Source organism: Syngnathoides biaculeatus, chromosome 16 (assembly GCF_019802595.1).
Source record: "Syngnathoides biaculeatus isolate LvHL_M chromosome 16, ASM1980259v1, whole genome shotgun sequence".
In the NCBI taxonomy this organism is placed as follows: Eukaryota; Metazoa; Chordata; class Actinopteri; order Syngnathiformes; family Syngnathidae; genus Syngnathoides; species Syngnathoides biaculeatus.
In genome coordinates, this window is record NC_084655.1 from 12,631,315 (window position 1) to 12,656,407 (window position 25,093).

Below are 25,093 nucleotides of genomic sequence, written 5' to 3' on the forward strand. Positions count from 1 at the left end.
ATCCTCTGGTTCCAAAGCCTTACAGATGAGCTGAGTTAGTTCGAGGATCCCAAAATGTTGCAATGCGCTAATAGCATGGATGGATAGCAGGTCACATGACCCACAACCATATCCATCCAAGTTGTATGAACACCATTCATACAATAAAACCCCATACAGGTTAATGATTAAAATTAAAGAAGCATGCTCGCTCTCTAACAGGGCTTTATTGCTATTAAACAATGATAGGCTATTGAAGTGATAACAATGATAGTGACATGCATTTGGAATTATAGTTAACATCTATAATGGAGGAGGATGGCATGTGGTTTTGTTTTGTAATGTGAACGTGTGAGTCCATCTTTTCAACAAAGTGACAATACACAGGATCATGTAATCAGACTTCATATCCAAAAGACGATGAAACAGTAAGGTTTCAAACAGGAAAAATTGAAATCCTACATTTGTACTAACCATGGATAAAACCATTGAGGGCAATATTAATGGTGTGTTTTGTTTTGTTTTTTTGGACTTGGAACCGGCTTTGGCTGAGTGTTCAGGTATTGGCCTGGAATGAAATCTATGTAGTCAGGACAAAAGACAGCAGCATATAACACTATAGTACAAGTGATACCCAAAGAAAGTAAATAAAAAAGAAAAACTGATGTCAAGACAAAACTGGATCAAGCTGGTCCTTTGACAGTTCTTAGTCATGAAGTATAAAGTTGTACTTTCCAAAGTCCACCTCATCAGGCAAGATAAGCTTGTCCTCCCTCGCTTTGGCCAATTTGAAACGCAGGAAATCCCGCCTCTCAAGCCACTCCTCCAGCTCCTCGGAACTGTGGGCGAAGTCGCAGCTTACGCCGTCGGGGCAGCCACTTTCTAACCTAACACACGATGGAAATGTGCTCTGTCAGTTTCACATTTATGCAGAACAGAATTCATCATCTGATTTTGGATCTTGATAGAGTAGTTACATAATATAGCGTCAACATGCTGAAATTCCTCCTATATGAGCACAACAAATTACAGCAGAATGAGGTGGTGGGGGGACATGTCTTTTAAATGTAGAGGTGTACCCCACAAAATGGACCAAATCCTGATAAAAAAAAATGTGCTCTAACAATAAAGCTTCTCACTCTGCATATACAAAAACAAGATATGATGTGATTTCAGAATCAGAATATTTTTATTTGCCAAGTATGTAAAAAAAAAAAAACAAAAAAAAAAAAACCAAAGAATTTGTCTCTGGTAGGTGGAGCCACTCTAGTACAATAACAGTTGACAGAGAATACTTTTGAGACATAAACAGTTACTTAGGAATAAAAGGTGGTAATGTGGTAATGCCAGTACAATTATTATTTTTTCTGGAACAATATTGATAACTAATGGGTGGCATGGTGGATCAGCTGGAAAGCGTTGGCTTCACAGTTCTGAGGACCCGGGTTCAATCCCAGCCCTCCCTGTGTGGAGTTTGTATGTTCTCCCTGTGCCTATGTGGGATTTCTCTGGGCACTCTGGTTTCCTCCCACATCCCAAAACCATGGAACATTAAATTGGACACTCTAAATTGGCACTAGGTGTGATTGTGAGTGCGGGTGTTTGTCTCGATGTGTCCTGCGATTGGCTGGCAACCAGTTCAGGGTGTACCCCGCCTCCTGCCTGTTGATAGCTGGGATAGGCTCCAGCACTTCCCGTGACCATTGTGAGGATAAGCAGCTAAGAAAATGGTTGGTACATGATGCAGAGATAATGCAGTCCTCTAGCAATCAATGGAACAGAAATCAGTTTAACAGGAAACTGCATTTTCACCTAATTTTAACGGTCAAGACTCTGAACTATGATATTAAAAAAAATTAGGTGTGAAAGTATATCAAAAACTAACGTGATGTCTTACTTAGTGCAGAGCTCAAAGGATGCACCAGGGAAGCGGTAGTTCCAGCTCAAAGCTTCATATTCTCCCTCATAAGTGAACAGGCGCTCCTTGTGCTTGTTAGTGGAGATGTGTTGTTGCCACTGTCGCTCGCCATTACTGTACTTCCCGCACAGATAACAGTAGACGCCACACTGAAATGTAAATAAGAGGTGCAGCAGTCATCACCTAGTTTATCGAAAACAGGAATCTCATTAGTACGGTGGGCAACAGAGCAAAATGCGCTGGGAACGGCAAGATGCCGCGTAGCAGAAATATTATATTATAATAATAAAATATAATATATATTATATACAAACATGCAGCAATCACAAAAAAAAAAAACAGCAGCAAAAAGAAAAATGCTAAAAGACAAAAATGCCGCAAACATAACAAAATGCAAATACCAAAAACAACAGCAAGAGAGAAACGCAAGTTCACACCACATAACAGAAGTCCGCTAAGCTGCCGAGGTCCTGGACAGACCGAGCGAGCTCAAAATACTCGTCAATTACTCACCATTGGTTCAGCATTGTCTGCTGGCATGACAATTTCGTTTTCTCCCGGGGTGGATTGTCGGAGCACGGCTTGGTTCGCTTGGCGACTGTTTGCGCTCAATGTCAGCCACATGTCGTACATTTGCTGCATCTCGTAAACTGCAGGCATCGACACAAATCGCTCATCAACTAGGATGTTGTCCAACTGCATACACGCAGACACTTGAGCAGGGCTGTCCAAACATTTTCTTCCATAGGTCGAGCACAGAAAATGCTCATGCAATTATCCGCAAAAACAGCTTTGCTAAACTACTGAGATGCACTTTTCAACAACTTGCCGCCTTGATTCTTCATGTACATCCACATTTCCTTTTCCTCTTTGCTGTGTGCAAAGGGGCAACTTTCGCTGTAGTCACATTTCTTTTTCTCCAACATCCGGGTGCACAACTGCCAGAAGAGAACTTATATGCTGATAAAACACCAAAACAAATCAGAGTCTACGAAGGCAATTACTTTTCACTAAACGTCCGAAGCACTTAAGAGACGACAAAGACTCACTTCATATTGTTTGGGGAAGTTTTTTTTATGTGGGAGCGGTCTCACAGGAACCCAATTACTCTTCTCCAAGGACTTCACCAGCAATGTGTTTTCTTCTTTTCTCCACCTGCAAGTGTTCAAGGACAGGGAGTGTGAGCAGCTGGACGATAAAATACTCTATACTGCAAGACAATAACATGGAAACAACTATTTGCGCTCACAGGCCATTTAGAATCATAAATTATCCTAGCATGCTTTATTTTGGGATGTGGGAGGAAACCGGAGTGCCCGGAGAAAACCCAAGCAGGCACGGGGAGAACATGCCAAATCCACACAGGCGGGGCCGGGGATTTGAATCCCGGTCCTCAGAACTGTGATATCGGTCAATTATTCGGTCGATTAAAGTATATTGATTATGAGTATCTTTATTTCATAGAGCTTCTCTTAGCTGCACCACATCTAGTACGTGTATGTCCTGCCATGTCACTTTAACCTTCCATTAGAATCAGTAGTGCTGGCTCATATAAATTAAACGATATCAACGATGGGATTGTTTCTTTAACCACTCGGAGTTCAAATTATCCTCAGTTAGCTCACGAAAACGTTAACATTTTTCTGTCCTCTGATTGCTTGGTAAGACAAAAGTTTGACTAGCGGTGCACAAACATAGTTTTCATTGTCTTCCAATTGTTTGTTTTTGTTTATGTGATTAAATATCCATTCTAAACTTAATGTGTGTGCCATAGTTGAGTGCTATTATATTGTGCTTCTATATTGACGTTTTATATCATTCCAACGTGAGTGTCGGTATTGAGAGGTGTATTAAGTTGAGTCCCAACTGAAGGTCCAATTACGAAACACAGGGTTGCCCACTGGGTTCCACATCATCTGCATCACCCTTTGTGGTCAAAATATGAAGCGATACACAGCTTCCTGTACTTTTTACTTACGGGTGCTTGGCCCTAGTAGCACAAAACTTAAGCGCCTTGTCCGGCATAGTGATGACGCCGCCTCGCAGGCACTCGGCACAGACAAACTTCATCTTCATGTTTAAACTCTTGCCTTTCGGCGTGCCCTCACCATTTGCAGCAGCCTGTTTAAAAAAAATAAAGCAAGACTCAAAAGCTATTTTTGGCCGCTTTCACATGACTAATGTCCACCAACTCATAAGTGGTGCGAAATAAAGTACACATACTTTTTTAAGGTTTTTCATGGTATCTGTACATTCCTATAGTATTTATTTCTCTGACAACTTCTTACTTTTACTCCCTATATTTGAAAACACATCTGTACATTCTACTACTTTTGTTAATACCTCTGCAAATAAAAATAAATATAGATTAAACAAAAAAAGTAAATCAAGAGAGAGGTAAAGGTCTTAATCTTGGTCGATATCCTCCTGTCTTATATATGATAGCAAATAATATCCATCCATCCATCCATCCATCCATCCATTTTCTTTGCCGCTTATCCTCACGAGGGTCGCGGGAAGTGCTGGAGCCTTATCTCAGCTGTCAACAGGCAGGAGGCGGGGTACACCCTGAACTGGTTGCCAGCCAATCGCAGGGCACATCGAGACAAACAGCCGCACTCACAATCACACCAGGCAATTTAGAGTGTCCAATTAATCTCAGTTTTACTTCTACCATTTTTTTTCAAAACCTCATCTGTACTGCTACTTACAGTTAGAAATGGCATGACCATCTAAATCTAAATCCTGTAATGTTATCCATGAATATTACATGTTCCAAATGTAAAATTCAGTCGTACTTTACTTGACCTCCCATTTCCTGTTTTCTGCTCCTCTTCCTCGTGATAGTTTGTTGAGACTTTAACAATCTCTTCAGCACTGATTCCTAGAAACAAGAACACGCCAAAAAGACAAATTCACCAAGTGGAAAAAAAAATAACTTTACTCTTATTTGCTGTAAGAGGAAACAGCAATGATGGGAACAAGCCGTGAAGTGTCACGGGATGAGTTGGTGATGAAAATGGTAAGATTTAAGTCTACGTGTTTGCGGTAGACAGCACCTGTGTCGGACTGCAGACTCCACGTTTGCAGCTCAATGACCGAGTGAGCGTTCTGACAGCTGCGCTCTCCTCGGCATCCGTCGCGAATGGCCTGGCTGCACAATTCAAAGTGAGCCAGCACGCTGAGCGGACGCACTTTTCTGTAGTTAATGTTGGTGGTCATCATTACAAATGCTAAACACCTGACGGCCACAAAGTAGGCGAGATTAAAATATGCATTGCATAATACACAAGTTAAGGGACGATGACATTGACTGTTGCCGTTCAACGCACTTGTTGGCATCAAATGGGTGGGGAGTCTTCTCGTTAGAGCACACTGCGGGATCCTCTCTGCAGCGCTTACTAATGAAGCGAGGTTTACGGTCATAGCACTCCTGAAGAAAAATGAAAAAAAAAGAGCCAAACATGAAGACCGGAATAGTTTGAAATTTTCTTCTGCATTGTGCAATGGCCTTTTGGTGTCCTGACCTGACAGAGGAATATAAACATGCCCTTGTGAGCCTGTAGGAGGCATCTAATCCTGTTAGCAGGGTCGCCATTTATGACACCTGGCAGTCCAAACAGCAGATTTCTGTCCAGCGTCCCCTTCCTCTCCTCCATCCAAACATCAATTTCCAGTTGGTTAAAGGCAAATGTGCACTTTTCTCCAAATGTACAGCGGTTTAAATCTCCAGATTTCAGCAGGTCTATAAGCAAACAAACAAAGAAAACAAAAAAACACTGTGAACAGTATCCAAAAGAGTCCCTACAGGTTTGTAAAAACAATTACTGTTAAACATGATCAAACTTTTTTTGTTGTTGTTGCCATGTAAAATTAAAAATACAACAATAAAGGATCAAGACCTATAGCATTCTTAAAGATCGTTATCACCTCTGCAAAGAACAAACGGCCCCGTGAAGGACGTCCACGTGGGCGGCTCTCGGACTCTGGTCCACTCCAAAGGAACCGCTGCCTTTCGTCTACACAAGAGAATGTCGCGCGTACAGTTGTGGGCTAGCTCGGGTTTGTGAACAAAGGTGTTTATTCCTTGACCTAAAAACAAACAAATACAGGTTGCAAGTGACGGTGCATTGTTTTGCGAGGAGGTTTAAAAAAAAAAAAAATGCCGCAGTGAAAAATGTCATCATTAACATTTTGGACAACACCACAGAGTAGAGCTGTACATTTCTAGACAAACCCACCTTGGCGAGGGAAGCAACTAGTACACGCCTGCATGAAGTCATGAGTGGCCGACAAGGAGTTTGCGAATGGAATAGGTGTACACCTCTCCTTTGATATAGTGAAAATTATTTCATTAAAAGCCCAAGAAAACAGATGAAAAAAACAATCCAGATAAAAGTAAGTCTCACTTTGTTGTTGCACTTTGGGAATTCCTTTTTTAAAGTAGCGGCACTGTGAGAAGTTGTGACAGCTAAAAAGCAGAGAAAGAACATGGATGATATTACATTTTTGTGTAAAGCCAATAAGCTTGATACCCGCTATGTATATGAACAACATTTTCTGTATTAATTCACCTCTCATGGTTAAAAAATATATAATAGACATATGGGATGAAATTGGAAAAAAGTTGCATCCTGAAGGCCACTGAAAAAAAATTATTATTATGTCCCATCATAGTCAAAAGAGGGAAAACGCTTATGTCCAGAAGCCCCCACAAAAAAAAAAACATTACGCCTGCAACTTCATTCCAATCCCCAACAAAAAATTGTTGTAAATTTGCTCAATTTGTTAGTTTCATTCAAAGTTATTTCTTGGCGGATGTGATATTGTACAATTTAGAATTTTACACATAACACACATTTATGGAAGTAAATTAGTGCCACTAGGATTTGAATTTGAAATGTCACAGAAAACAGGATTTGAATTTGAAATGTAAAGTAATCATATTTTCAATAGTTGCTCCAATTCGCTGTCTGAAATTCATCATCTGTGCCACCAGGCAGGGTTACTTCAGGTCAGAACCGAACACCCAGCCAATCGCAGTTACGCTTTCTTAGTCACGTGACGTCACATACTAAGAAAGCGTAACTGGATTGGCTGGCTGTTTGGTTCTGACCTGAAGTAACCCTGCCTTGTAGCTAGTTGAATTTCAGACAGCGAATTGGAGCAAAAAAATATATAATATGACTACATTTCAAATTCAAATCCTGTTTTCTGTGGCATTTCCAATTAAAATCCTGGTGGCACTAATTTACTTCCATACTATGCCTATAACATGACTGAGGTACAATCACCAGAGGAGCTGAAATAGCAGAGTGAGTCCAGGCTTGTTCCCTTCTGCGGGGGTGCAGGCAAAGGCGGCCCCGGAGCCTGCATTATGGGAGATGAGTCCAAGGAATCCAGGGAATCCAGTTGGTTCACACCCGACACAGAACCAAGTGGAACAGATGGATCACAGGTTGGACCTACAGGTGCGCACTCATCAAGCAAATCATCAAGCGACTTTTCCCGGTCTTTCGGTTCTTTTGCGGACTGGTTGGCCTCTACTGCTACAGCGTGTGGAGCCGCCAACAAAAGATCATCCAGGGAATCCAGCGATGTTGACTTCAACCTTGGACCATCTGCCCCTCCAGGGTGGTTATCTAAAGAGTACAGTTCCAGTGGAGATGAAAGGTCATCCAGGGTATCCAGTGACTTGTGACCGCCAAGTGAAAGGGAGTTCATGGAGTTAAACTGAGGGATGGAGGAGATAAAGAACCCCGGCGGGAGCGGACGCATTTGAACTGGCGGCATTAAAGTGCTTTCCCTGATGGAAAGTGAGGCTACTTCCTGAATGTGGCTCTACAAAAAACAGAGAAACAAATGCTCAAAAATAAATACATAAATCTGCACACACACACACACACACACCACACATATATATTTTGTAACGGTTTGAAAATCCAAATAATGTGTCTTCACCTCAGGTAGCGCATGTTCATTAGGGAGACGGTCAAGCAGATCGTCCAAGTCATCGCCAATCAGCTCACTGTCCTCCAAAGGGTCCAGTCTGTCCAGATCCGAGGTGGCACACTGCTCTACATTACATGCTTTGTCAGGGGTGGCACACAGACACACGCTGGGAAAACTGACTAAGGAGATAACATGCAGAAAACTGGGTTCACAGTGTCTAGAAGATATTTGAGAAAATAAACACTGGAACGCTGGATGTACGGTTACTGATACTCACCTGGTGGAATTTGATTTAAAGGGTTTGTGACATTTCCGAGACACGACACCTATCGATGAGAAACAAAATAGTATCAAGTCCTTCCTTAACTTGAGCAAAAGGCATTTGTGAGATTGTCTAATATAGTTGGCGAACGAATGCTGATATTCTTTGGAACAATATATATATATTTTTTTGTCTCGTCTCGGTTGTCAAACTTTCAAAACGCTGAAAAAAAATGTTTATTTTACTGACCGTTGTACTGACATAGGGCTTTCGTTTTTTCAGTCCAAGGTGGTTGGCAAGCTCCTCTGCCAAGTCATTCACTTGTTTATCCTATGAAGAGCAATACATCATATACTATGTACCGTAATTTCCGGCCTACAAGCCAAGACTTTTTTCACACGCTTTCAACCCTGCGCTTTATGCGGTGACGGGGCTAATTTGTGCATTTTCTTTCTAACGGCCGCAAGGGGGCACTCAAGCCGAAAAGGTAAGAGTGAGACCGGTGGAATGTATGTGCCGAGGAAGTGACTTTTACCGGTCCGGCCCTGTTAGCGCTAGCGTGTTACTGCCGTGTCTCAGTGATTTTTACCGGTATGTTTTTTTTTAACTGGCCCTGTTAGCGCGGCGCTAGCGTTAAACTCTCCGTGTACCGTCTTTCTTTGTAAACATCTCGTGTTTAAATGTGGGTTTCAATATGGGCACTTACCGCTTTTACACAGCTGCCACGTACGTATGTAACAAACGGAATTTCCTTTACAAATGTACAGGGTGAGGCTTATAACCAGGTGCGCTCTGTAGGCCAGGAATTACGGTAATGGTGTTCTTAATGACAGTGAGGATTGTGTACTGCAGCAGGAATGCACGGGATGTTCAGTTGACAAACAGTATGTGACATGACTCACTCAATGTGGAAGAAAAAGCGTGTAAATGGAATTTATTTACCGACACAATTTAAAAAAATAGTAGAGAGCAGAATCAGTGCTTTACTATTGCCATTCATCACCAAACAAAAGTATGCATGGTCCAAATATGATGCAACATTTGTTGAATTGTACTAGCAAAATCACTGGAAATCTTTGACACTTGGAAATCCCTTTTATTCACTCTTTGGCTTTACCTGATGCGTGATGAGCAGACACTTGCTAGTGGAATCATAAGCCGCTGTGTACTGGCCGAGCTGCTTCAAACAAAGAGCCTTCAAGTAGAGCGCCTTGAGGCTTTTTGTACACACTTCCAGAGCTTTGTCGCAATCCTTCACGCCATTCTCGTATTCTTCCTATACCACACACACGAAACAGTATAAATCATGAGTGCAGAAGTTGCGAATCCAAATTGCCAACATCCAAAACTACTTTACAGGTTATGTGTGTGAAGGAAGGATGATTTCAACACAAATTCTTCGACATTAGGTTTTGCATCACCTGACTTGGGTTCTATTTACAGAATGCGGAATTCCATTGGATTCAACATGCATGGTTGAAAGTCCATCCATCCATCCATTCATCCATTTTCTTTGCCACTTATCTTCACGAGAATCGCAAGGAGAGCTGGAGCCTATCCCACCAATGGGCAGGAGGTGGGTTACACCCTGAACTGGTTGCCAGCCAATTGTAGAGCACAACGAGACAAACAGCCGCACTCACAATCACACCTATTAGCAGTTTAGAGTGTCCAGTTAATGTTGTATGTTTTTGGGATGTAGGATGAAACTGGAGTGCCCGGAGAAAACCCACGCAGACACGGGGAGAACATGCAAAATCCGCACAGGCGGGGTAGGGATCGAACCCAGGTCCTCAGAACTGTGAGACCAATGCTATACCAGCTGCTCCACCGTGCCGCCGTGGTTGAAAGTTTAAAAAAAAAAATCTGTTGTGCAGCAAATACTATAAAATTCAAAAAGCCATTCAAGCAGTTTCATAGCAATATTCTTCCAGTTTTCTCTCTCATTTGGGTCGCTGGTGAGAAGGAGCCAGACCCAGTCAATCGCAAATCACAAATAGACAAACAATCATTCCCATGAGACAATAAGAGCGAAGTACAATTAAGGGGTGTCAAAAACATTTTTATCGCCACTTCATACCTTTACAACTATATAACACACATCAAATTGATGGAAATAATTTTGAAATCTGAACCCAGTAACCATTATTAATATTATTTTAAAAGGTGGATTGGTAACAAAAAACTGGCTTTCAATATTGTAATGTTATTTAAAGCTGATTCTGATTCTGGAGTACCCATACAAAAGCCAACCATGGTGGGCCAGAACACCAATATGCTGCATTCACAGCAGTGTAAACCCTTAAATAATCTAAATGTGTAGAGACTAATATACTATTCTCATTTCCTTACTCCCTATGCAGTGCCATATACATTTTCGCAATAAACCTGATTTTGTTTTGATCATGAACCTCGTATAGTTTGTCTTATAGATTCCAATCAGAGGCATCACGTTGCTCTCACCATCCTGTGGTGGGCGGCCGCTCGGTTGACATACAGACTCTCCAATAAAACCTGAGGAATCTGGAATCCCTCTACTGAGACATACTGAGAAACATTCAAGCCTTCGCTGAGCTCCTTCACTGCCTGGCTCCAGTGGCCATCTTTGAAACAGCTGATGCCCTCGTCGAGAAGGTTGCACACTAACGTGACCAGGAAGTCCTGCGGAGCAAAACATGGGCGTATAATGAGATGAGATAAGTTGACGATAAATGCGTTTGCCGCAAATATCCCGCGTTTCCTTTATCGAAACACCGGACATATTTTGTAGGAAAACCACATGGCTCACTATTCCCCGCCTCCCAAAAAAAAAAATGTCAACAAGTATAGCTCAGTTCATAATGTTTGTAAACAATAGGTGTTATTATCCTTTCGGGTGGGAAAATGGGAGTGACTACCAGATATACCACCACCCCAATTTTTTTTTCTTTTTCCAATGAATAGGTTTCCAATGACGTCACCACCACCCTGAGACCAATCGGATAAATTAACGATAGAAAAAAACTTCACGCTTCAAATATCACCTGTGTTCTTTGACCTCCATGACACACAAGTTGGCATAATTGGAAACCTATCCATTCTTTTTTTTTTCCATTTTATTTCTCTTCAAAAACTCTAATCTAGTGAAATTTGTGGGTGAGGACGATGGGCCGAGTGGATGTTGTAAATAGTAGCACAGAAATCATCGCAAGACTCCCCAGAGGAAGGGAAACTTCTAAAGGGACAGACTGGATACAAAATCATCCATTATGGGGTATAAAGTTGAAGTGGGAAGGAAGTCCGTGCATTGAATAGTACACTATTCACTTCACCATCAAAAGAGTGCATACTTGCCACTAGTCCGAGCAACTGAAATGCCAAAAAACAGCAAAATTAGCCTTCTTAGATAAGAGGGAAATAGATCGTAGACCACAGCCAAGCTGTGATTGTCAAAAAGTGTGGTACGAGTTCTCTTTAGTGGCACTCAAAAGAAAAAAAAAAAAAAACATTTTTTAAATAGCATCAATTTGGAACGAAAGACCGTTGAATTGTTTTGCCTGTCAATGTTTGTCGCTGACACCAAGTTACATTACATATTGGTCAATATTGATATTATTCATATCATCATGGGAAATTTCCACACAACCAACCTGATGATCTCATTTGTCTCACTCGTGTGACTTGGCAATCAGTGGCCGAGATGAATGCATTAGGAACTGGTTCAGGTCAGGTTCTTATCAGCATGACGCATTCATGTTCACTGGCATCAGTACGAGAGCAGAAACGAAACCGAGATGACATAAAAACACAACATTACCTTGTAGTTTTCAGAATCTGGATATGGCAGGGAGGACCTGAAACACCCAAATACAGTGAATATTGTGAAATTACAGTGCTAAGAATTGTACAATTTTTTTTTAAAGTAATTCAAGTTCACGCTTACTGTATGAAACTCAGAGCTTCTTTTATTTCTTTCCTGCGTTTCTCTCTTTGCGGATCCATTCTTAGTCCTTAGGAGGATGGAGAAGCGCTGCATGAAATGCCTTTTATGTCCTCGGAGCACATAAAGAAAAACCCACAAGTGGTTTACGCTTCTCGTGTTGCTTCGATATCTCCAGCGATATTCAGTATTTGGGGCACTTTTGAAACATCATGACGTGATTGCCTGGCTCGAGTTTCCCAAAAACCCAACCTACCTTCCCAAGGGAGGAAGTTCGTGGACACGCAGCAATTTAATCTGCTGTTCTGGACGAGATCGAAGCACTTCCAGCAGTGAATGCGTTGCCTTGGTGCACATATGAGCGCTTGTGTGGACCCACAACAGACTGGAGGTTTTCATACTTTCGATTTCTCGAAACTCCAGTCACATGACGTCATTGCTGCCGAACCTTCACCAAGCCAAATCTCTATTGGCTACCTTAAGAGTCCCAAATAGTAGTCGTCCTTAGTTTGATCGTTAGTCAATCATGGGTAGACTCGCGTTGTCGAATAAATATTTCAGAATTTTCAGAGGGTAATTGCGAGTTTCTTCTGAAACGTTCAGGTCAGTCGTAGAAATTGATGTTTTTAGGAGTCGGAGAATGGAACGTGAACGCAGCAGTGCCCGGCTAACGGAACTACAAATCCCGTGAGTGCCAACTCCCGAGTCGTCAAGCGGTCTGTTGTGCTGTGCTGCCCTGCCGTTTGAACGTCGAGAACGAGAACGAGCGGGAGCGTGCTGTGCCTCTCGACGCCGGGATTCACTTGAAACTCCACTTTTTGGGTAAATTTTGAATTTATTTCATTGGGATGATAGCAGACTTGGCGACGTGACGTGTCTGAGTGTGCCTAAAGTGCTGTGGCGTTCAGTTGTATGTGGTCGGCGGTGTGCTGTTGACCAACCAAAGAGGCCGAACCGCGTTACATTCTCATACAGTGCGACTGTCAACATAAGTGCTTAAATTGTACAATACACGCACACAAGTGTGGGCTTTAAATATTTATTCAATTGCTTAGTTCCCGGGTACTCTGATTGACCGCCGCGGTTCAATAGCAACTATATTCTCTTGACTAGGTTTGGAGTTCTGCAGTAGATCCTTAATGCTAGCATTAGGTGGCTAATGCTAGACATGGCTCACCTGTTGTAAATAATTTTACATTTTTCAAAATTCTGTACCATTCATAATATTAGTATTTTAATTTTTAATACTGAAAGCTTTGGCAACTAATTTGTGTAAATGCTCAAGTGGATCAATTCTTCTGGAATTGAAACAAAGGACAGTAAATGCTCAGAATGTTCATGCTTTTGTTTCTTTTGGTTGCCCAAATATCGTGCTCTATAGTTGTCTTTACAACGGAGTGCACATTCAAATGAGTCAGCAATTTAAAGCCTGAAACACTGTAATAGAGGATGGGGACCAGATGGAGGCTCTGTTTTGACCTGTAATATTGTGCAACAATTTTTGGTTGCATCCTAATCAACTTTCCCTGTCAAGAGAGATATTTTCCCTTCAAAGTTGAACTCCAAATTCACTGTCTGCATCCCTCAAACAAATTTATGGTTTGATGGCATAACAGCTTTACATTGTTAATTTACAATACATGAGAGGAGAAGACACTACATACCAAAAGACCGCAGGTTTACAGGTCCCAGAGAATACATTAAACATACGGCACGAAGTGGAGCCAAGATTCAATTAAATAGAAAACGTTCATAAACTATGGTACAGGTTAACATCAAAGCAATGGAATGAATATGGTAAGCAAATTTATGAATACATTTTTACCTTACTTGTACATGGCATTCTAATTGGGAAATGGTTTGGGGTCAAATGAACTCCGTTCATGATGTCATGTGTTTATGGCAGATGAGACGACTATTTCTTGGTCACTCATAGTAGGATATGCTACACAGCAATTGTTTAAAGTTGATGCAATTTTTGACAATTTTGCAAGCTAACCTTCATCTTGAATAAACATTTTTCTCTCTCTTTCTCTGTCTCTCTCGCTCTCCAGGTAGCCTAATGGCGACAGATATTGTTTCACAGTTGGCTGACTCCTTGGCCAAAGCTGGAGTTGAGGAAGGGGAGCTGAGTTATAAAGGGCAGGGAAGAAAGCTCGATGATTCCAAATCAGGTGGGAGTCCAGGAAAAACATTAATAGGAACACTTTTCAGTCTTGGATGTATTTTTCTTTTATTGCCCTATGCGTAACACATTTTCTAAACTGTAGTCGAAGAGATTGTCAAGGAGATCAAGGACTTCGAAGGTCTCCAAGCCCTGCGATTGGAGGGAAACACTGTAGGGGTGGAGGCGGCAAAAGCCATCGCCAAGGCCCTCGAGACAAAAAGCCAGTTCAAGGTTTTGACCATCTACTCTCGATTCCTCTAAACCTACTTTGCATTATTAAGTCTTTTGGTTTTGTTCTACAACGCTTTCGTTCTTATGAGTCAAGATTAATTAAAAAAAAGTACATTTCTTTCGGCTTGTCCCTTTCGGGGTCCCCACAGCGTGTCATCTTAGATGAACGCACATATATGTTTGGCACAATTTTTACACCGGATGCCCTTCCTGACGCAAGCCTTCTCAGGGAGTGGAGGCCACAGTGGGATATGGTTTACCAAGCCAGTGCTCTAACCACTGAGCTACAGGGCCTCTAGTCAAGATTCATGAGAACAGTGAAAATAACACTTTGAGTGTTTTGTTGTGTTTGTTTACTAAAATAACTTTTCGGTTTCAGCGCTGTTACTGGAGTGACATGTTTACCGGCCGCCTCCGCTCTGAGATCCCACCTGCTCTGGTAACAGCAGTATCCAAATTGGGGTGTTCTCAATACCTAACTACAGGGTAACTAATATTTCTATCTTTCTGTCAAAGAATTCACTGGGCGATGCTCTGATGTTGGCGTCTGCCAAGCTGACCGTTTTAGACCTAAGTGACAACGCCTTCGGCCCAGACGGGGTGAAGGGTATCGAGAGGTTGCTGAAAAGCCCCGCCTGCTACACTCTGCAGGAACTACGGCTCAACAACTGTGGCATGGGCATTGGAGGAGGGAAGGTAAAACATGTCAAATCTCCCTCAATTGAGTCTTAGTTAATTTTCTTATTGCTGTCTGGAAAATATGCTACGTTACCTACTCCGATACTTTGCTCTCCTGTTTCAGTTCGTCTATTTGGCAGTCATCCCTGAAAACAAGTGGAACTTACAGTGACGTTGTTGCAAATGTCTAATCAGCGGCTCTTTTTATGCACTTGTCAGATCTTGGCCGCTTCACTCATCGAGTGCCACAAAAGGTCTCGTGCAGAAGGTCCCCCTCTCAGCCTGAAAGTGTTTGTCGCTGGAAGGAATCGGCTGGAGAACGACGGAGCCACCGCTCTCGCGGAATCGTTCCAGGTAGAGAGGTCAAACAAACGCACAACTGATGGAGCGGGCCACAAGGCCGGCCGTTTGTACAGTTTACAGTTTAAGAATCCAGATACAGCTTGACTACATCATGATTTATTTTAAGTGAAAGAATTGCTGTTGATTCTGTTTTTCCTGAATGTATATGTGTTAAGGAACTCCTGTCTGTGTTTGTAGTTGATGGGCAGCCTGGAGGAGATCCATATGCCCCAGAATGGCATTAATCACCCAGGTGTAACAGCCTTAGCAACAGCGGTGCAGGACAATCCACACCTGCGGACTCTCAACCTCAATGACAACACCTTCACTGAAAAAGGCGCCATTGCCATGGCTAAGGTAGGATTTACTAAAAATAGTGTGATCATTATGACCTCTATGACATGAAAAGGGACCCTTTCTATGAAGTGTTAACTACCTTTACCACAATTTCTAGGGTTGCAGGAATAGTGAACACGTCACTAGCCAATGTCGAAGCACATATAGATCAACTATAACTAACCAACCCTGCATGTGTTTTGGTATGTGGATGGAAACCAAAGAAGCCAGAAAAAAAAACAAAACACAGACACGGGGAGATCATATTTGAACCTCCGAACTGTGAGCTAAACCAGTAGTTCCCAAACTTTTCTTGTAACGATCCCCTTTTTGGAGAAGACATTTTCAGTTCTCCTCCGCCACTTGCAGACATTACTCCCTGGGAATCAACATCTGGGTGTAACTTAATAATGCCCCCCCCCCCCAGTTTGAAAACCACTGTGCAGTGGTTGCCTATATATATATAGCTATTAAAACAGTAGTGCAACCTAAATATTGGTAGGCAGAGTGTCACTTGTTCTTATCACAAACCTTCGAACAATTTACAAGTTTTAAGTCCACAGCCTGCTGAATGTACATTTAAAAAAAAAAAAAAAAAAAAGGCTTCACCCACCAATAAATCCGTTTACTGATATTTTTGTTAACTATGTTAACACTTGCTGTTGTTCACAGGCCTTGAAAGATTTACAAAGCATCCAAGTGATAAACTTTGGCGACTGTTTGGTGCGTCCACTTGGAGCCACAGCAATTGCTCAAACTGTTTCAGAAGGATTACCAATTTTGAAGGTGAGTGATAAGTTGCCCTGTCTATGATGTCGCCATAATCATCATCTATCACCGCATTGTTTTTTTCCACCATGTTTTAGTCTGTCGGAATCACACAAGCACTTAAATAGCATTTTTTAAATTATTAATGGTCTGTTTGTCTGAACACAGAGGCAAATTTTACAGTCATTTCTGTCCTCTTTACCTTTTATTTCCTTTGACTAAATATTCTGTTACATTAAACAGGAACTTAATCTGTCATTTGGAGAGATATCTGAAGAAGCAGCTCTAGCGGTGGCCCATGCAGTCAAGAACAAGAAACAACTGGAAAAACTGGATTTAAATGGTACGAAACTGTAATAAGTTGCTTTTATTCCCAAATGCTTCATTATCGCTGTTTCAATTTATTCTATTGAATTTTAATTGGTCCCCGGGGGCCATTCAACACGTGCCTTGTAGCTGTTCATGAATCAAACGTGCGAGCCAAACCCTCAATGGGATTACTGGTAAACAAACAGGAATAATCTGAATCAAAAATTTTTTTTAAAGACTACAATAATTTAAAATTGTGGTTGCACAACATAAATAAACTGAAGACAATACACACGCTTTGAGTATAATTATGAATATAACAGTGGATTTAATAATTGTTTTGCTGTTACTACATGTAACATGCTCATTCACGTTTTGCAGGTAACTGTCTGGGAGAGGATGGGTGCATAGCTCTGAAAGACTTAATGAAAGGCATGAACATGGCTGAGCTTCTGGCATCGCTCAGGTAACATAAGAATACAGCATCACTTAATATTCAAGTGGACATTATACATTAGAGCTTTTAGATGGTTCTAACTCAAACTAGTTGATTACTAAAGTAACGTGTTCTTCGTCAGTGATGATGAGGGTGAACCAGGAGATGAGGACGAAGATGATGAAGATGATGATGACGAGGAGGATGAGGAGGAAGAGGAGGATGTGGACGAAGAGGAGGTAGAGGAGGAGGAGGAGGAGGAGGAGGAAGAAGATGAGGAAGAGGAGCAAGATGAAAACACTGGCTCCAAGGTAGATCAGAATGCTCCTTTTATGAAAAGCATTCAATAATTCAGATTTAAGTTTGATGAAATCGTAACAAAACGTTTAGCTAAACCTTTGTTTGATTATTGACATCTACTTAATAAGAACTCTAAGACTTGATTTGGTCACATCTTCTGGGTTGAATTTAAGACCAACCTTTTTAGAAAATCTCCACGTGTATTTCTTTAACCGGCCTCTCACCATACCGTCACAGTTTTCCACGCCACCTTCAGCGCCGCGACCGCCTGACGTATCGTCCTTTCTCACCTTTCCATCCCCGGATAAACTGCTCAAGTTGGGGGCCAAAAGAGCAACACTAATTGAGCAGCAGGTAAACGGCGTGTGTGTGTGTTTTTTTTTTTTTTTTTTTTTTTTTTTTTAAAACCCCAGATAATGCAATGTCTGGTGTTTTTAAAAATGCAGCAGAAGCCACATTTGCGGAATTCAGTTAAGTTTTCCGCGCTACATCTGTCTGAGGACAATGAGACGTGGAGCCCATTGTGTGTCTGTGTGTGTGCACAACTCTGGAGCGGAGGTCTGTGTGTGTGGTGGTGCAAGTGTAGCATTGACGATGGAGATTATGTTAGCGAGTTAAGGAGTGTCGTCTGCAAGCCACTTATGCACAGTACAGTGTTGCAAATAGAGATTGGGAATGGTATAATGCTATTAAAGATAAAGATTAAATAGATTGCACAAGAGTAGAGTGGCCACTTTGTTGAACTGGGAGTTCTCGATAGTCCCTGCCCTCCATTCCATTAATTTCCATCCAGTCTTTTGGGCATGAGCAGACATGACTTGCAGAATTTTTAAAACCCAAACTCTATTTATAGCAGTTATTTCCTATATGCACCATCGCTGCTGAAATGATGCAACTTTTCTATTGTGGGACGAGCAAAGGTTATCTTACATACCCAATATTTATTAATAATATACTTCCAAAATGCCCACAAAGTGATGTACTGTATGCAGTCATGTAGTAATTAATTTCCAGTCCGTCAGCACCCCCCCTTGCTGTTTGTCGAGACGCTGAACCCGGGCTATCCGCTGCTTCAATGTAATGCCAAACAGCTGTACAACGTAAAATACATTATGCTCATCTTCGACCTCGCATTTATTTTTTTATGCTTTACAATGTCAACTGAACAAAATGACCTGTACTGCTTTTTGGAAAGCAGCTGATTCCTTTTTCGTCCCTTTGTGGCAAGGTGGATGTGGCCGATGCAAGGAAAACAGCTGAGGCCTTTCTCAAAATTGCATCTGTGTACAAAGAGGACAACCATGAAGTGAAGAATGCAGTCATGGAAAGTGTTGGTGAGTTGTTTTTTTTTTTTTTTTTGTGAATTACCAGCAAAAACACGTATCCTCCTCGGTAGCTTTTATCCACCTTCTTTTATGTGTTGCATGCTGCGTGTCCTGTAATTGTTTAATTATCGAGTCCTGATCTGAGCACTGTGTATGTAGCTCACAAACAGGGTGTCTGCAAATTGATTATGCCATGTGATTTTTACAATACTGTTTCCGTATCTTCTTCTTCTTTCCTTTCGGCTTGTCCCGTTAGGGGTCGCCACAGCGTGTCATCTTTTGCCATCTTAGCCTATCTCCTGCATCTTCCTCTCTAACCCCAACTGCCCTCATGTCTTCCCTCACCACATCCATAAACCTTCTCTTTGGTCTTCCTCTCGCCCTTTTGCCTGGGAGCTCCATCCTCAGCATCCTTCTACCAATATAATCACTCTCTCGCCTCTGATCATGTCCAAACCATCGAGGTCTTCACTCTCGAACCTTGTCTCCAAAACATCCAACTTTGGCTGTCCCTCTAATGAGCTCATTTCAAATCCAATCCATCCTGCTCACTCCGAGAGAGAACCTCAGCATCTTCATTTCTGTCACCTCCAGTTCTGCTTCTTGTTGTCTCTTCAGTGCCACCGTCTGTAATCCGTACATCATGGGCGGCCTCACTACTGTTTTATAAACTTTGCCCTTCATCCTAGCAGAGACTCTTCTGTCACATAACATGCCAGACACCTTCCGCCAGGTGTTCCAACCTGCTTGGACCCATTTCTTCTTTTTGTGTTTCCGTATCTAATTCAACAATTTCTTCTTTCCTTTCTGTATGCCCTTTTGGACTTGTCTCATACTTTAAAGGTCAAGTGTCATCCCTATAAACATTCTAAAATAGATATCGTAATGAAAAATACGTATAACATTGTTCACTTCAATGTTTATTCGAAAAAATAAATATGAGCGGAGAGCGCGTCATTCATGCGCAATGTTGCAGAAGTGTCATTCTACGACATCCAAGTGGTCGCCATATTTGCTGCATCCTCGGTCCGTGACGTCACCGGACATTCGCTAATGAAAACGCGCTTTGCACCCTACTATGGGAGACGAACACGTCCCTTCTGACACGGAAGCTCTTTTTGAAAAGGAGAACACTACACAACTGAGTTAAGTTACCGGGAATATTACACTATTGTTTCGAGCCATATTAAGATGATATGCAATCACGGCCAAACCGCCTCCCCGTCCCATCCACTTCCGCGGTGGAGATGAGCCATTGCGACTCATCGCAGCCGGCCGGTGTGGCTCATTTTCGGCGCCGAGGTGGCTTATAACGGAGCCGAGCCGTGCTGCTTTAGGGAGTTGTTCATAGCTGCCGCAGTACGAGATGAACAACACAGTTGAGCCGGGGCGCTTTACTGCGTTTTCGTCGCACACGCCTGAGTGAGGCATTTGTGCTGCGTTCTTCAGAGCCGCCGCCGTCCGCGAGCCCGAAGTGCAGCCTTCCCTGGCGAAGCAACGCAGCAGCCCGACGCCGTCCGACACGCACATTGACACATTTCGTGCGCGGATCTTTTGTTACGTTATGAAAGACCAACTATGTTGTCCACCCCAACCTATTATTTTTTTTTTTTAGTAGCTGTATACACACACACCTGTTATTTGGAACCCACAAAGCTCTCATCCTCTGCACCCGTGCAATACGTTTTTCACAATGAACCGGGTCTCTTGCAAACTTATGAAGGCTAAATCCATTCTCCCGAGTGTTCAAGCAATGTCCAGCAATGCAATGAGCCGGCATTTTGCCTAACACGAAGGAACAACGAGCTACCTTCCTGGAGGTAAAACTAATGGAAACAAACAAGTCCACTTGAGGGCAGGTCTGTCCTTTACGTCACTTCCTGCCTCTTCTTGAAAACAAATCCTTTGAGAAGATTTTCATGGCGGGAGTTACAAAAAGCTGTATACATCAAAATCATGTTTTGTGGTGGGGGGAAAAAAAAAACACATGGGCCCATATTGGCTGATGTTTTTTCATTATTAACATACGAAAAATCATCCATTTCATGACAGTGGCACTTTAAAGATAGAACCACAGAGCTTGTAATGTGAAATATTTAAATGTGTTCTTCTCCCAGATGCCCTTCTGAAGAAAGCCTTCAGTACTTCTTCTTTCCAAGGCTACAATTTTGTGTCGTCTTTGCTTGTGTTGCTGGGACTTATTAAGGTGGGCAGACATCGACTCCCTTCACCTCAAATGATTTTGCATTTTTAGTCTCCTCACTGCTCACTTTTCTCTCATATCCCGTCGTCATGTCAGAGTGAGGACAAGGTGAAGCCGGTGCTAGTGGTGGCTGGTCACCTGCAGGTCTTGGAGCATGTTGTCCGCCAGGACTACTTTCCCAAAGAGAGCGTGGCTGTGCTGGAGGCCTTCATGTCCCGGTAAGGGCGTGACAGAATGAGCCAATCAGCAGGCAGCTTCCAGGTATAAACCATTGTTCAACATTAATCAGGAACAAAGATTTGGTGTGTGGGGAAACAATGGTGTACGTATACGATGAGGGTTGGTGACAGTTGTAATTTGGTGTTCATGGCACATTCATAGTCACGTTTTTCTGCAAGAATAAATTAAATGCGCTGCTTTAAAGTTCTTCAATACTTCGATAATTTTGATTGCTAGCATACACTGATATGTATCCAATTTTTTTTTCTTCTCATACGCTGATGTGAGCAGTGCAATTCTGAATTTTGATATTCGCCCCAAGCGTCTTTCATTATGGATATAAATCACATATATCTGATGTTAGGGTGAGTGCAGTATGGACACACAGGTCACGCTTATCCCACCTATTTGTCATCAAAAGGTGAAAAACATCACAGTTGTGTGAGAAAACAGACATGACAAGAGCAACGGCAGGCAGAGGAGCAGAAAATAGTCATTAAAAGACACTTTAGAACTGATAAAATATAAACCAACTTTTTTCACCAAAACCAAAAAATGTCTCTGGCATGGTATTAAAAATGCTATTTAAATTATGACAAAAACATAATGTCTCTATTTGAAATGTAAAAATAGCCACTCATTATTGAAGTTACATTTTTCTCTAACGTATTTCCTTCATTCCTTCAATTTGGACAAAGGACGCAAGTTACTGTAATTTAGCACTTTAATTAAATATATTACAGAGGTATCATTTGAAAATAATACTTTCAGCATGATCGGCCATTTTATCAGTTGAAAATGTAAAGGACAGACAGATTAGGTTTTCTTTTTTTTTTGTCATCATCCCCAGACACAACAAATCATTGGAGGCCTGTGGGTCTTCTCGACACAAGCTTCAGTCCACCTTGCAGAGGGCCCGCACCGAGAGCTGAGGAGCGCAGAGAGATCCACACACAGACAATTGCACAAACAACTTTGACTAATGACCTTTTGGGAACCATCTTACATTTGCTCAAATTTGAATCAAGGGCACTTCCCCATCCAAATAAATATGACTGTACTTCTTCGGACCTGGATGCTTGTTGAGGATCTATCCACTTGGACGCAGAGACACAGAACTTTTGTTGCCCAACACTTCTCTTGCTCTTTTTAACCTTTGGTGAATTAAAAAAAAAAATGGGACTAACAGGTGATGTTTACTTGCTGGCAACACAGCGTACGATATTGTATTATTGACTTGAATGCATTTCATTTCGGAATGTTGTACATTTTGTTTTCATTGACCTTTTATCTTGCGGTCCCTGAAGCTTGTTGTTAAAAATAATGTCTGCTACGAGCTGTTAAATATTATCAATATCAAGGTAAGATACAAAAGGGATGTATTTTATGTCAGCAGGTGTTATGGCTCTGCATTGTTAAATAAAAACAAATAGTGGATACTGACTTGACATGTCTTTTTCTGATTTAGTTTTTATTTGTAGTGTATCCAACAGATTTTCTTGCTACGTGCAATGCACTAGAATTTATATTTTGACGTGTTGATACCACATTTATTTTTTTATTTTTTTTCATGTGACTTGTTGTTGTAGCCAAATACGACGGTCGTTATTCCCTATCAGAAAGTGAGCCACATCGGACGGGGCGCTCCAGAGGTGTTCCACCGTCAGCGTGGTCGGTTTTTGAGCACAGTTGAAGAGATGATTCGTATCGTGGGGGGCGACGTCACACAATGGGAATTTATTGACAATGTTGTTGTAGAGTCGATGCTGATAGTTGTTGAGCTTGTGACACCAGCCCAAATGGAGTTGCGACAGCGTCGATCTCACGGATGGTTTTGCGCAACGCTTTAGGGCACGCTTCTTGCCTTGTCAGCTTGTGATTAGGATGTCTGGTGAGGTAGCATTGAAGCACTTATTGTTTTGTGAGCATCACGTGCTCGTGTACCGAAAGTACAAGAGCACAATGAGTAGACAAGTTTCGACTCGGCGTGGAGGTGATCGATGGAAGCCATTTCGAAGGGCAGTGTTTCGAGCTGCCTGGAGGGAGTCCCATTGAGTTAGCTTCAGTTTTTGAGTCCACAATGGCCCAGCATAGTCAAGGATCGATCTTCTGATGGCCTTATACGTCGTGAGGATGATCTCCTTGGTCTGGCCTCACGTGGTCCCGGCTAGGCACTTCAGAACTTTGTTTCTTTTATTGAGTTTGGAGCGTACGATTTTCAAGTGTTCATGGATACACAAACAAAGTGAAAGTTGTTCTCCTCCAATGTATAAAGCACTGATAATAATTCAATCAAATTCAGAGAAGATACTTCTCACTTACTTACCTTTGAACATACAGCCTTGTGTTTGTTGATATTGTCCACATTTAGCTGTGCGTGTGGTCTTCCGCGAGCCTTAATGCATCGTAGACACTTCGTCAACTGTGTTTTAAGCTTTGGAGAATTAATGAACCGGGCCTCTTGTATCCTAGCAGGATATCTTTCATCAGAATTGCACGTTCCCCAAGCGCATCTGAGGACCATTTTCTTTGTAACATTAAATTTTCCAAGCGCATGCTACTGACAACCAGCATTGCTTGTGGGACAATATGGCGAGAGGTGCGTGTCAAGTCAGGGGTTTAAACAATGCGGCTATCTGATTGGCTATTATTGTATGAGTGATTGAGAGGTCGGAAAGGTCCATTAGAAGCTTGAGCGTCTTGGCCAGCGGAGACAACATGTGAGTGACTCATGCAACTAGTTACGCTTAATGTTTAAATGTGTCTGTTCCTTGCAGCATCTCAACATCCTACCGTGAAGAAAATACGTATTTTAACACTCGGCTATATTGCAAGTTCTCCGACTTAGAAATCATGGAGGGGTCTGAAATTTTTATCGTAGGTGCATCTCCATTGTGAGAGAGAGAATCTAAAAAGAAAAAAAGAAAAATCCAGAAATCATAATTATGATTTTTTTTTTAATGATTTGTGTGATACAGCTGCAAATAAATATTTGAACATCTGTCTATCAGCTAGAATTCTGACCCTCAAAGACCTGTTAGTTCACCTTTAAAAGTCTACCTCCACTCCATGTATTGTCCTGAATCAGATGCACCTGTGTGAGGTCGTCAGCTGCATAAAGACACCTGTCCACCCCATACAATCTAAGACTCAAACTTGTAACATGGCCAAGACCAAAGAGCTGTCCAAAGACACCAGAGAAAAAATTGTACAACTCCGCACGGCTGGAAAGGGCTACGGAGAAATTGCCAAGCAGCTTGGTGAAAAAACGTCCACTGTTGGAGCAATTATTAGAAAATAGAAGCAGCTAAACATGACGGTCAATCTCAATCAGAGTGGAGCCCCATGCAAGATATCACCTTCTGGGATCTCAATGATCCTTAAAATGGTGAGGAATCAGCCCAGGACTACACGACAGGACTGTGTCAATGACCTGAAAAGAGCTGGGACCACCGTTTCCAAAGTGACTCTTGGTAATACAAGAAGACGTCATGGTTTCAAATCATGCATGGCAGGGAAGGTTCCCGTGCTTAAACCAGCACATGTCAAGGCCCATCTTAAGTTTGCCAATACCCATTTGGATGATACAGAGGAGTCATGGGAGAAAGTTCTGTGGTCAGATGAGGCCAAAATGGAATGTTTTGGTCATAATTCCACTAAGCGTGTTTGGAGGAAGACGAATGATGAGTTCCATCCTAAGAACACCATCCCGACTGTGAAGCATGGGGGTGGTAGCATCATGCTTTGGG

At 42.0% G+C, this 25,093-nt stretch overlaps 2 protein-coding genes across 12 annotated transcripts; one reads left to right on the forward strand and one right to left on the reverse strand.

The window, feature by feature from the left end:
* Nucleotides 1–167: 167 nt before the first annotated feature.
* On the reverse strand, nucleotides 168–12,444 carry LOC133514331 (zinc finger CCCH domain-containing protein 7B-like). Of its 10 annotated transcripts, none has more exons than XM_061845949.1 (22): nucleotides 12,287–12,438; nucleotides 12,034–12,143; nucleotides 11,908–11,944; nucleotides 10,575–10,772; nucleotides 9,229–9,387; nucleotides 8,361–8,441; nucleotides 8,127–8,175; nucleotides 7,859–7,974; nucleotides 7,192–7,738; nucleotides 6,307–6,368; nucleotides 6,139–6,226; nucleotides 5,828–5,989; nucleotides 5,425–5,642; nucleotides 5,230–5,330; nucleotides 4,957–5,138; nucleotides 4,696–4,781; nucleotides 3,876–4,018; nucleotides 2,947–3,052; nucleotides 2,727–2,835; nucleotides 2,411–2,547; nucleotides 1,877–2,046; nucleotides 168–866 (listed from the first exon to the last, which is right to left on the reverse strand). In XM_061845949.1, exons 2-22 carry the CDS (start codon nucleotides 12,090–12,092, stop codon nucleotides 686–688), a joined length of 2,991 nt encoding a protein of 996 aa, XP_061701933.1. In that variant the 5' UTR covers nucleotides 12,093–12,143; nucleotides 12,287–12,438; the 3' UTR covers nucleotides 168–685. The 10 variants fall into 10 exon arrangements, 9 of the variants coding, with proteins under 9 accessions (XP_061701933.1, XP_061701932.1, XP_061701929.1 ...); XM_061845948.1 differs by having other exon boundaries at nucleotides 7,859–7,986; XM_061845945.1 differs by having other exon boundaries at nucleotides 7,859–8,028.
* Nucleotides 12,445–12,700: 256 nt separating this feature from the next.
* On the forward strand, nucleotides 12,701–22,787 carry rangap1a (RAN GTPase activating protein 1a). Of its 2 annotated transcripts, none has more exons than XM_061845956.1 (16): nucleotides 12,701–12,852; nucleotides 14,085–14,204; nucleotides 14,301–14,428; nucleotides 14,808–14,867; nucleotides 14,945–15,124; nucleotides 15,326–15,460; nucleotides 15,647–15,805; nucleotides 16,457–16,570; nucleotides 16,796–16,895; nucleotides 17,243–17,327; nucleotides 17,440–17,608; nucleotides 17,835–17,951; nucleotides 18,826–18,931; nucleotides 21,040–21,128; nucleotides 21,222–21,386; nucleotides 22,195–22,787. In XM_061845956.1, exons 2-15 carry the CDS (start codon nucleotides 14,093–14,095, stop codon nucleotides 21,345–21,347), a joined length of 1,680 nt encoding a protein of 559 aa, XP_061701940.1. In that variant the 5' UTR covers nucleotides 12,701–12,852; nucleotides 14,085–14,092; the 3' UTR covers nucleotides 21,348–21,386; nucleotides 22,195–22,787. The 2 variants fall into 2 exon arrangements, with proteins under 2 accessions (XP_061701940.1, XP_061701939.1); XM_061845955.1 differs by having other exon boundaries at nucleotides 21,222–21,343.
* Nucleotides 22,788–25,093: the final 2,306 nt, after the last annotated feature.